Consider the following 13,100-nt stretch of genomic DNA (forward strand, 5'->3'; position numbering starts at 1 on the left):
AATGTTCCCAAGCAACTATATATATATATATATATATGTCATATTGCTTGCCTAAATCATGAGGGAGCCAACACTAACCCCAGCCTTCTGGGATCATACAAACAAATGTTCAGTGAAGATAGCGAAAGGGAATCCTTGTAAAGGTACAGTGGTACCTCTGGTTAAGAACTTACCGTATTTTTTGCTCTATAAGACTCACTTTTCCCCTCCTAAAAAGTAAGGGGGAATGTGTGTGCGTCTTACAGAGCGAGTGCAGGCTGCGCAGCTATCACAGAAGCTAGAACTGCTTTCACTGCACAGCTATCCCTCTTGCTGTTCTGGCTTCTGAGATTCAGAATATTTTGTTTTGTTTTGTTTTCCTCCTCCAAAAACTATGTGTGTCTTGTGGTCTGGTGCATCTTATATAGCAAAAAAAACAGTAATTCGTTCCGGAGGTCCGTTCTTAACCTAAAACCGTTCTTAAAGTGAGGTACCACTTTAGCTAATAGGGCTTCCCGCTGCATGATTTCTGTTCTCATCCTGAGGTAAAGTTCTTAACCCGAGGTACTATTTCTGGGTTGGCGAAGTCTGTAACCCGAAGTGTTTGTAATCCAAGGTACCAGGGTAGTCAATTTGCAATTCTGTGCTCCTGCAAGAGCTACTGGGGACATCTTTAGCTGGTATCTCCTGCCGCTGCCAACACTTTATAATGGCAAGAGAGCAAACAACACACTAAAACAGAGCATACTTATGGGCAGCAATACTATACCTGTTAGCCAGACTGTGCAGCCCCGAAATCCACTTCTGGTCCCTACTACCTGACCCCTCTTATTGCGGCTGACATGGTGGGCTTGGTAGGTGACATTGGTAGCTCTCTGCATTCCCTGAAAGAAATAAACAGGTAAAGTTCTTCACTTCCTTAAATAATCAATTTTCGACAATCCGGGTAACATATTAAAGCAAACTGGCACAAACGAGAACTATTAACAGAATGCCCTGCGATCAAAAAATAAATAAATGTGGATTTCAGTGACATTTTCCTCAAGTATGTAAAATAATGCAGCAGTATGTCAAAACTAGAAGATAATCCTCTTTGGGCTACTGGAGTTTCAAAATGCTTTTATGCTACTTATTGATATTGTCCATCGTTTCAGGGCCCTTCACCATCACATTTTAGAACCACCAACACTGAACTCTAGGCTCAATTGAACAGGCATAAATTGCACAGAGATTTGAAAGCTTCTTCATGACTTCTAACAGGGCCACTAAAAAGGCACAAGATCCATTTTGATGCAAGAAAGGGACAACTAACTGTGTAGCCATGTTGGGATGGCTGCCTTTCACAGCTTCTTGTAGCAAAATTTGTTAAGACTAGTGTTTGCCACTTGATGCTGTTGGGGCTGCAGCTGGCAGGGGCTGATGGGAGTTGTAGTCCAAAACATCTGGAGGACATCCACCTGGCAAAGGCTGGTTAAGACCAAGAAGGGGACACAGGCAGTTCTGCCTTCCTCATTAGACAGGGTATTGAAAAGCACACCAGAGTTTTGTAGCATCCCGGGACTGGGAGAGACCTATTTTGCACAACTTCCTGCTGATATGGGTTCTAAGAAAGGAGGGGAGTAAGCAGGCAGTTCAAAATTCAGCAGGATGCTCTCAGATCACTCAAGAATCTGGCAGCTCCAAGGATGACAAACTTCAACTCTTCTGGCTACGAAGATACTACCATGACCCCCTTTAGTTGGCAAAATTAACTATCTAGCATCTAAATAGTGTCTGTATAGCCCTAGGTCAAAGTGATTCATATGTATTATCTCACTAAATTTCTTGCCAGCAACCTGGTATGGTAGGTAAGTGTTATTTCCATATAGCAGATATAGGGCTGAGGTTAGAGATAGGCAAGCTACAAATATTACCTAGCAAAAGCATGGCAGAGATTAGATTTAAACTGGGGAACTCCTGATTCATAGTTGTTTCCCACTACACACACCAACTTCCTTCTTGGGCTCCCCATGGCTTCTGCAATATTTGTCTTGGGGGTATTGCCCCGTGCTGCAGTCAAAAATCCATAGGTTAACTCCCAAATTAAAATTATGTGCACTTGGATCGGGCAGCTCTGAATGTCCTCTCATAATTTTGCAATGCCAGCATTTAAACAATTTAACTTCTCGAAAACAGAATGCAGCCTTATGCACTAACCACAAGACAAAAATAAGAAGCTACAGGCAAAAATTTAGTTTCTTTTTAAAGCCACTCTGGTCTCTACTACATTTAATTTGCCTACGATCTACTTTACCCCACTTGGGATTCTTCTGACAATGGAATTATACTAGTCTTTCAAAAGCAGAACACATACAAACCTCAAGTTACTTAAATGACATTTCTCCTCTAGTCTATGCCTACCTAGAAAAAGCAGAAGGATCTGGAGGTCATCACAATTAAATACGTTATTACCTAACACAGTTCCACTACTTACCATTGTACACGTCCATTTACACAGCCGCAACGGTTTTTCCCTCCTCTACACCAGCCATGTCCTAGACCTTCATTGACTAACAATGTGTTATGTAAGTTATTACACCACCTCCACTTCCAAGCTAAACCCACTTAGGAGGCCAAGTCACAACAACATACTCACACAATTTTATCTTTGCAAGCAGCCTGCAAGGTAGGCTATGCTAAGAGGCAGCAGCGGTCCAGTCACCCAACAGATTCCTAGCTGAATCTCTCCAAGTGTTACTTGGAGGCTGAATCACTACACAAACAATGACCGACAAAGATGGCTTGTAAAGCCCTGCCTGTTTTCAACGGAGCAAGATTTGAAAGCTGTTTCACAGGACAAAATTGCATTATCTAAACAAGTTTCCAGGGATAGCCAACATGGTATTTTCCAGATGGCTTGGACTCCCAACTCCCATCAACCCTAGCCAGAATGGCAATACCTCAGGAATCATGTGGGCTGCAGTTCACATCTGGAATGCACCAAATTGGCTACTCAGGTTTAGCCTGCTGCAACTTAGTGTGGGGTCCTTAAAATAGTTATTTCCCCTCTCTGCACCCTGGCATCCCCAGAGGGTCACAAAGAATACCACCTTACTTGGGCATCTAAGTAGAACTATTAGTAGAACAGCTGTAAGCTCCCACCATATTTGCTATATATTTATGTCTATTTTTGAATACAAAAACGGGTGCCATTTTAACTCAAGATGGCAGACTGAACCTTTCAAAATTGCAACTGACTTCAAATAACTGCACTTTTTTCCTTTTGTTTCTTAAAATTCCTGCGCAACACTGGATATGAGGCTGCTAGTTCGGAATACAGAGAAATATGACTCTACGGTAGCTGGGCTAAATGGCTGGAGATAAGAATGTGAATTCAGAATCCCCTTGAATCAAACTACCAGTATACCAGTCGCACTATAACCAAGCAGAATATACAGAGAATGATAAAGATAGAATTAAGGTACTTCTAATTTCTGAACTATCAGCTTAGCTCAGTCGGTAAGCACGACTTAGGGTTGCGGGTTCAAGACCCATGTGGGGCAAAAAGGGGGTTGGACTAGATGACCCTCGTGATCCCTATCAATTCTACGATTCGATTATCTGATGCAGCAACAGCTGAGCCTGGAACCAAAAGTCTCTCTTTCCATTCTCCTGGCAGATAAGCAATGTAGACTTCATGGGGCCTCATCACAAGCTAACTCCAGCTGAAGTCCACTAGCACAGAACTTAGCTAAGCATTTCTAGATCTTGCCTGTGAAATTGACACAAGTAGCCTGAACTGCATCAGGATGGTGGCAGCAGAGAAGCAAAGGTCAACCCGGATTGCCCATTCAAGGAAGAGGAAATAATACTTGGGCCTTGGGCTGTAACGAAAGGTCAACCCTAAAACATTTTAGGCATTTTTAAAATAACTTAACCCTAAGCATCCCAACTTTCCATGGCACCTGCATCAACAAAGAACAGTTGACAATCATGACACAAGAAACTCTGCTGACACTGCCCTAAAAGTGGGGAATAACTGTCACATATACCAAATATACAATAGGCCTACAATTTCTAAGTTGGGTCAGGTGTCTTCCATAAGTAACATTTAAAAAATAGACTTATGCAACCTTGAAGACTAACAAATATATTGTGGCCTCTGGCTCAAGGAAGCCATATTACCAGGTACATGAAGTGGTCAAAGTAAATAAATAAGCTTATGAACTCACACATGTATGCACACACCCCTAGTGCAGAAAGACATTGAGAGGTGGAATTATTACTTTACAAGAAGGATGAGAAATCATAACAAGCTGTTATGATAGCCACACTTTGATTATCTGAAACTTTGAATAAAGGGCAATCCATTACCATAAAAACATAAAACCAGTCCTCTTGGATCAGATCAAAGGTCCAGCCTCCTGTTGGCGCATCTTCTGGTGCTGCGCTGCCCCACAGATCAGCTGATTCGCAGGGCAGCATCAAGAGACATGTCTTTTGGTGCACCACTAACCAGCTAACTAGTGCAGCCTCACCAGCCAGCCAGATGGAAATGTTAGCCACCAAACCTGGCAACCAGACACCTCTCCCCTTGCTTGTGAAAGGCCAGTTGCCTGTCGTGCAATGCGACTGGTGCCGGGTGAGTTTTGAACGCTGAGTGGAATAATTTGTTTTACTTGAGCTAAGAAAATTTACTTTTTTAAAAAAAATTACAGGCACAGGGGCAGAACCAAGATGTGACTTAGAGTAGGGGTGGGGAACTGAAGGGTGAAGCAGACCCCTGCAGAAAGCAAGACCAAAGCCTCCACTCATTAGCTGGTTGCTGTTCTGCCAACATGCTTCCTGCAGATGAAGCAGAACCCTCCCCCATGGGTCCACTTTGACAGGGGGGCAGAGCTACCCAACTATCAGTCTCCTGATGTCAACTAAGGGTGCTGCTGCCCTCTGGTCAAAGTTGGCATGGCGGGGGGTGAAATAAAGATCTGGCACCCCAGGCCAAAAAGGTTCCCCACCCTGAGCTTAAAGCCTCTGGTTTCATGGTTTGTCACATGACGAATTATGAGATGTAACTGTGGCTTCTTCATTTGGTTTGTCTGTAGGAAACAAATCTGGTTTCAAAGGTACGGTAAGTCAAACCATGTCTCTGCCACTGATTGCAAGACAGTAGCAGGACTAGGGGAGGCATGAAGTGGTCATGAATCTCTCTCTAGGAACCCACATGCTTATACTAAGTCAGTTCCCCAACACAGCACCCTTAGAGTCTTTTCCTAGCCCCCACAAAGCCTCCGTCCAAATGCCCCCTTGGTCATGAGGCGATAGAAGTAGTTAACATTTTCTCCCTCAAAAAGTACATGGAGCTGAAGGGAAAGTTGCAAGAGTTGCATTCGTTCCCACTTCCTCTGTGAATTATTTTGGGCTTTTCAAGGCTCAGGTCAATTCCGCTGGGTTCGCGTTTTACCCAGATTCCTTGAAAAAGTGAAGCACATGCACAGTCTCTGTTTCTGCCTTTTGGAGGGATGGAAATTGATCTGGTCAGGGGATGGGGAGAAAAGTGACCAGAAGGAGTGGAACTGACCAGTGGCGGAGCTCCATGCTTCAGCACTGGGGGGGGGGGGAGAAGGGTGCAGGGCTGGCGCGTGTCCTGGGGTGAGGGGCAGCCGCGATGGCACCCTGCCAGGGGCAGTGCACTCCCCCCGCACTCCTCTTCCTCTGCCAGTGGCACTGACAGCACACACACCTGAAAAGGTTGGCAACCCCTGTGCTAAGCCATGATTTGGCTAAGGGTTATATAAACTAAGAGCACTCCAGCTGCTCTTCTGGGCTACACATTTTCAACAGGAACACTTTTCATTTTAGCTAAAGTGCCACTATAGGAGGCATACCAGAAGAAGCTATGGAACTCAAGTGGGAAACTGAGGTTGGTGTGATTCAAGGCTCATTTCAAACTTCTTTCTGGCCTTAGAATCATAGAGTTGGAATGCAGGAATATGCAGATGTCCCAAACAGGGATGGAACCTGCAACCTTGGCCTTACCAGCGCCACGCTCTAACCAACTGAAGGCAGACCATCAAGGAATTCTAACCATTAATAACATCTCTGCATCACCTTAACTGCCCAACCCCACCCTCCTTGACAGCCCTTTAGGAAGGGATATAGCAGAGAAGAGCATCTATTTTGCAAGGAGGAGGTCCCAGGTTGAATCGCCAGCATCTCCAGGAAGAGTTGGGAAAAACTTCCCCATCTGAAACCCTGGAGAGCTGTTGCCAGTCAGTGTAGACAATACTGAGGTAGATGGACCACTGGCTTGGTGGTATTGGGTAGTTCCTATGTTCACATGGCCAGATTCTGGGTCTCACGATGAATGTTTATCACACATCACAAGACTAGTCCTTTTTAGGTAAAGGACGCCTTTTAAATTTCTACCTATTTTTTCTTCCATTTGAAAAGTATTGTGATAAAGTTTTTAGAATCATGCATTAAGAAAGCAACATAGCTCCCCCCCCCCCCCAATAATTACAGCTATTAATTATGCCATCAAAACCCACCACCTCTTTTCTAGCAAAGGCCTCTTTCCACCACTGCCCCCAGTAGTTTCCTAGCCTTTGGCCAGCACTGTAAATTGACCTGTTGGCACCTTTGCAATTAAAACCCAAGTTTGTTCATGCCTCCTTCCACAGTGCTCTCATTCAACAGGCAACCCACAAAGAATTTCAGTGTTGGGGCTGCCCAAGATTTATGAATGCTCACATTGTACTCTTGAGATCCCACTCCTTTCCTCCTCCAATAGACATGAAGAAAAATGATGCTGAATGAGGTTACATGCTCCTCTGCATCACAGTTATGCTTGCCACCCACAACTTTTAAAGCAAACACGGCACTATAAGGCCACTCTTAGCAACGGAGAACTGGCACATTTAACTTCATTCATAAAGACAGGCTATACCAGAGACATTTGCAGCGAGCAGAGCGGAGAGATGAATTGCCTTCCTCTCTTTTTCCCTCCCTCAAAGCAAAACAATAAATAAATGCAGACACGTCAGTGGAATCTATTGAAATGCGATCCTCTCGCCGAGCGAGCAAGGCTTCGTATCCCAAGCAGCCTGCGTTATTCCCTCCACCCACTTCCCAAGCCTGCCCCATCTTGTGCAAACGCAAAGAGAGAGGCGCTGCAAGCCGCTGCGCTCGCCCCACTCGAGCCTCCGGCAGCCAGCAGCAAAAACCAGCACGCCAAAAGGTTGCTCAAGCAAAGCCGCATCCCGGCAGGGCGGCATCCCTCTCCCCCCTTCCTCTTTTCTCTTTGGACTGTTTTCTTCCTTGGGAAGGGGCCACCTTCCTCTCACCAGGTGCGCTATTTTGCCAAACTGCAGCTAGCTTCAAAAAGGAAAAAAAACCAGACTTACCCAACTCTGCACTTTGTTGCTCAGCTTGACTTTTTTGCAGTGGCTCGCGGGCAAATCCATTTGCAAGACGCCGGGGATGTTGGCAGAAGAGGAGGAGATGCGGGGGCAGAAAGGAAGGGCCAGCGCAGAGGCAAGGCGCGCGCGCTGAGACCTAGGATTCGGCGCGGGGCCTTAAGGCTAGGGGGTAGGGGAGGGAGCGAGAGAGAGAGGAGGCTAGGCGGGAGGGGAGGGGAGGATGCTGCTGCTGCTGCTTGCACGGAGATGCCGGCTTGGCGCTGGGAGGCTCTTGCGCGCGCGCCTGCGCCTGCCTGGTGAAACGGAGACGGGTGGAGTAGGTGGGGCGCGAACCCAGGAGGAGAAGGGACCGAAAGGGGAGGAGCGAGAATCAGGCGGCCGGGCGGAGTGAGAGAGAGAGAGAGCTCTAGCCACGCGCACGGCAGCGCGCTCCCGGTTTACTCCCAGGACGCGCGCGGGGGGGGGGGGAGCGCAACTCTTGACTGCCACGCCGCACAGCGCTTGCCTCTCCGCGCGCGCGCTCGCCTTTCCAGACGAGGGCGGGGGCGGGAAATGCGCGAGGCGAGGGAGGGCGGCGTCTACGACGGCTCCGGCCTATGAAAGGGAAGGAGGAGGAGGAGCAGCGGATGGGGACCAGTGCTTCCGGGTTTGCCCCTCTAGCCTGGCCGGCGCTGCTCTCTCTTGCCTGCTGCTGTTGGTGGAGGAAAGAGAGGGGGAGGTGGGAGGAAGGCAGCTGAGCATCGTCGGCTGCATTTATATGTCCCACCAAACTGCGGAAGGCAGTGGAAGACAGGAGTGCCAAATCCCACCCTTACAGTTCTTAATTTGTTGTTGTTTAGTCGTGTCCGACTCTTCGTGACCCCATGGACCAGAGCACGCCAGGCACTCCTGTCTTCCACTCCCTCCCGCAGTTTGGTCAAACTCATGTTCGTAGCCTCGAGCACACTGTCCAACCATCTCGTCCTCTGTCGTCCCCTTCTCCTTGTGCCCTCCATCTTTCCCAACATCAGGGTCTTTTCCAGGGAGTCTTCTCTTCTCATGAGGTGGCCAAAGTATTGGAGCCTCAGCTTCACGATCTGTCCTTCCAGTGAGCACTCTGCGCTTATTTCCTTCAGAATGGAGAAGTTGGATCTTCTTGCAGTCCTGGGACTCTCAAGAGTCTCCTCCAGCACCAAAACATCAATTCTTCAGCGATCAACCTTCTTTATGGTCCAGCTCTCACTTCCATACATCACTACTGGGAAAACCATGGCTTTGTTGGCAAGGTGATGTCTCTGCTTTTTAAGATGCTGTCTAGGTTTGTCATTGCTTCAGAGAAGCTTTGAGCTATGCCGTGCAGGTCATAGTGGAGAGTTTTGACCAAACGTGATCCACCTGGAGCAGGAACCGGCAAGCCACTCCAGTATCCCTGCCAAGAAAACTCCATGGACAAAGACAACAGTTCTTAATAGCCTTCAAAATATAATTTGCATTGCCCCCCCCACACCCATGCCCCACACACCGCTAGACAGTAGCGGACCATGCAATGCAGGGAGGTGGGGTCGGTTGGAGCACAGCTGCTCCCTGGGAGGTTGAGCGGGCTCACGCAGTGGGAGGTTGAGCGGGCTCACGCAGTGCCGGATTTACTGAAATACTTTATTGTCACTTGTACAACTTGTATACAGTGAGATTACATGAGCACCGCCCCCCCCCCCAGCTTTCTTAGTCTTAATTCCCCTCATTTTCTGACGCACACCCACCAAACCCGAAAGTCAGTTGCCCTGTTGTTATCTTTTCATTCAACAGCCTAACAGCCCACGGATAGAAGCTGTTCTTTGCCCTGTTGGTGCGACTAATCATGCTTCTATATCATCAAGTTTGCTGATGACACTACGGTGGTAGGGCTCATTTCAGGAGGGGATGAGTCCGCCTATCGGGACGAGGTGGAGCGACTCTGTGTTTGGTGTGGAGAGAACAATCTGGCTCTTAATACGGCTAAGACCAAGGAATTGGTGGTGGATTACAGGAAAAAAAAGGCGGACATTCAGCCCTTGTATATCAACGGGGAACGGGTGGAGAGGGTGGCGGAATTCAGGTTTTTGGGAGTAACTATCGATCAGGGCATGACTTGGAGCGCAAATACCACTGCTCTGGTGAAGAAGGCCCAGCAGAGAATTTATTTCCTCAGACTTTTAAAGAAGAACAATCTGAGTGAGAGACTGCTGGTGTCCTTCTACCGAGGCTCCATAGAGAGCATTCTTACATACTGTATTTGTGCTTGGTTCTCCAGTTGTACAGCTAGGGAGAGGAAGGTGCTCCAGAAGGTCATAACCACAGCCCAAAGGATTATTGGTCATCCTCTCCCATCTTTGGAAGAACTGTACGGTTCCCGTTGTCTTAGGAAAGCAAATAACATCCTGCAGGATTCATCTCACCCGGGACACAGTCTGTTTGCACTACTGCCTTCTGGCAGGAGATATAGAAACATCAAGTCAAGGACAAATAGACTGAAAAACAGTTTCTATCCAAGAGCTGTGGCCTTTTTGAATGCTGTAACTCGATAGTGTGACCTGGGAGTTTGATGGGTGTTGGTGTGGGTGTGGCTGGAATGTGGTTTGTTTGGTTGTTGTTGTTGTTTTGCTTTTGTTGTTTTTAAGGGATGGCATCCAATTTCGTTGCACTTGTGCAATGTTGCACTTGTGTAATGACAATAAAGAATCTATTCTATTCTATTCTATTCTATTCTATTCTATTCTATATCTTCTGCCCGAGGGCAGGAGATCAAGAAAGTGCCTGCCAGGGTGTGAATCATACCTGAGAATTTTCCTCACTCTCCTGAGGCAACGTTCTTCTGCGATGTCGTCCAGCGGATTCACGGGGCAGCCCATAATATATTGTGCTGTATTCACCACCCTCTGTAGGCACTTCCTATCAGTTGATGTCAAACCAGCGTACCACACCATGATGCAGTATGAAAGGACACTTTCTATTGTGGACCGGTAGAAGGAGATCATCAAACGTTGATTGACATCATTCTTTCACAGTACTCTGAGGAGTATAAACTAAACAAGCTATAGCTTAGGGCCCCACTCTCTTGGAAGCCCCAAAAAAATTAAAAACTAAACGGTGTACATTTCCAAAATACAAGATAGAAAACAATAAAATAGTAACAGTGACAAATGGCTTTAGATACCTATTAGGTCCATAAATTACCATATACCATATATTCAACACAAAAAAAACAGTGACAATTGGTTGTTGACAAAGGACAGCTGGACATATAAAGGGCCCCATTACCTTCAGTAGCTTAGGGCCTCATCAAACCTAAATCTGGCCCTGCGCACCACTCCCCGCATCTCTGGTCGGTTGTACCACAGCTGCTCCCGGGGAGGTTGAGTGGGATGAGCATGGTGTGGTGCAAATGCATCAGCACGTCCCATTGTTAAAGCAGTTTCAGAGATATGTACTTGTTCCAGGGAAATCGGAAAGATTTGCCTGCTTCCACAGAATCATATAATTGTAGATTTGGAAGGGATCCCGGGTGTCAGCTAGTCCAACCCCCCGCAAATGAAGAATGGGAAGATTTTTCAGGGGTTCACCAGCCTCATGCAAGCACGGCAGAATTTTAAAGGAAAATTTGCTTCTGAACCAGTGTAGGCTGATCTACCGCCTTGCTCAAAGTCTCCACAAAGAAAAGCTATCAATATTTAACTGCACAACCACTTCCATTGGCCAGCGGCTTTTTAACAGGAAGTTCTTTCTTAATACCTAAGCCTGCTTTCCTGAAGTTTTCACCCCTTACAGCAGTCATTAAGTAGCTCAGTAGCAGTGGAAAACAAGCTTTCAAAAATTACTGATTGTTTGAGAATCCTTTCAACACACATATTTCTTACGCTAGATAAACTTCGCTCATTCTTTGCCCTTTTACCATGCCGATTGTGAGAAGTGTAATTAAAATGTATTAAAGGGCATTAATCTAAATTCAACATGATTAAATAATTACATGTAATTAATCTAAATTAAATAAGATTTGACATTTGTGGTTTGCTTACAGACAGAATTCTTCACAGACTGACCTGCTAAACCAGGGTGGTATTCAACTAATTTGTACTCAGAATAGATCCTCTAAAATTAACAGTTAAAGGTAAAGGGACCCCTGACCATTAGGTCCAGTCGTGGCCAACTCTGGGGTTGCGGTGCTCATCTCGCTTTATTGGCCGAGGGAGCCGGCGTACAGCTTCCGGGTCATGTGGCCAGCATGACTAAGCTGCTTCTGGCGAACCAGAGCAGCACACGGAAACGCTGTTTACCTTCCCGCCGGAGCGGTACCTATTTTTCTACTTGCACTTTGACGTGCTTTCAAACTGCTAGGTTGGCAGGAACAGGGACCAAACACCGGGAGCTTACCCCATTGCAGGGATTCGAACCGCTGACCAAGTCCTAGGCTCTGTGGTTTAACCCACAGCGCCACCCGCGTCCCTCAAAATTAACAGTTAAGATTAGGTGAATTATGTACATTAATTTTAGTGGGTCTAGTCTGAGTAGTCGGCAATATTAGGATATTGTAGTGCACTGCTAAATCATTGTGCTTTAGATTATTCTCAGATTCGTGTTTAGAAATTCAGTTTATCTGTCCTGAATATTCCAGCATTCAGGTTCCTTGGGTGTCTACAAGTTAGAGTGTTATGAGAGAGAGAGAGAGAGAGAGAGAGAGAGAGAGAGAGAGAGAGAGAGAGAGAGAAATTCTCTGTCCACTTTCTCCATTGTTCACACTTTCCCCAGAGAGGGTCTAAATAAGATGCAGTGATCAAAACATTACACAATGTGAAGAAAATGAATGATACAGAGATGTTTTCTCTTCCCCTCTCACAATATTAGAACCCAGAGTCTTATCCAAGGGAGCACAAGTATGGGAGATTCAGGACAGACTTTGGAACACTCCTCTCCAGCCATATCAGAGGCACTTGCAGGGGGTGCTCTCAAGGAGTGTTAAAAACACCTTTATTCCTTAGGCTTTTCCTGACTGGGCTATCGTCTCATTTTAGATGTTATAAGAAAGAAGCTGCATATATTTTCCCATTTGCATGTTGTAGCTGTTTTGCAGATGTGTTGAAAAGGTAACCCATTTTAGAGCTGGAGAGATTGCAAGCAATTTAATTTCTGTATTGGTATGTGTTCTCCGCTAGAGGTCACTCAAACATAATTTTTTTAAAAAAAGAAAAACTATGATGCTATTTCTACAGTAGAGGGGTATGATCCTGGCCTCTTGAGTTTTATCTCCATTTATTTATAGCAACTGTCCCTTAAGATTTGTTGCACTATTAAGTAAAACTCAACAATCACAACAATGTATTTTAATGTTCTTGTCGCACGAAAAAACAGATCACAAGGACGCAATGTTAAAATTAGCCTACATGGGTTTTAATTATGTAAATGCAGCATTTTAGGATAAGTAATGATGGTTTTAGATAACCTTTGGAATATGGAAAGTAGCTTTTTGCCTAGTTTTGACTCATCCCATTGAAATTGTGGGTCCGGGCAATTGTCTCTGAGCCTCTGCATCCTGAAAGTGATCATGATTAATTATAACAGTCAACAGGAAAAGAAAAAAGAGAAACAGTGATGGGTGAGGACACCTAAAGAAATTTAAAAGACTGCATTCTCACAGAAATGCACTCAGCAGTATCCTTTCACCCACACACCACAAACACCAAATAGGGCACCACCCATGCAAAATTAATCACT

At 45.9% G+C, this 13,100-nt stretch overlaps 2 protein-coding genes across 4 annotated transcripts in view; one reads left to right on the forward strand and one right to left on the reverse strand.

Annotated features, from left to right (window-relative positions):
- PAPSS1 (3'-phosphoadenosine 5'-phosphosulfate synthase 1) overlaps positions 1 to 7,905 on the reverse strand; it is a 47,433-nt gene extending 39,528 nt beyond the window's left edge. The window contains exons 1-3 of one of the 3 annotated variants that reach the window (XM_028743349.2): positions 7,362 to 7,902; positions 1,292 to 1,582; positions 749 to 863 (exon numbers count right to left, since the gene is read on the reverse strand). In XM_028743349.2, the coding sequence (XP_028599182.1) occupies positions 749 to 863; positions 1,292 to 1,432 (256 nt within the window). In that variant the 5' untranslated portion in view covers positions 1,433 to 1,582; positions 7,362 to 7,902. Of the gene's footprint in view, positions 1 to 748; positions 864 to 1,291; positions 1,583 to 7,361 lie in introns of all 3 variants that reach the window. The other 2 variants (XM_077933896.1, XM_028743351.2) reach the window with 2 other exon arrangements.
- RPL34 (ribosomal protein L34) overlaps positions 1 to 13,100 on the forward strand; it is a 466,563-nt gene that overhangs the window by 48,687 nt on the left and 404,776 nt on the right. The window lies entirely within an intron of this gene.

Source organism: Podarcis muralis, chromosome 9 (genome assembly GCF_964188315.1).
Source record: "Podarcis muralis chromosome 9, rPodMur119.hap1.1, whole genome shotgun sequence".
NCBI lineage: Eukaryota > Metazoa > Chordata > Lepidosauria > Squamata > Lacertidae > Podarcis > Podarcis muralis.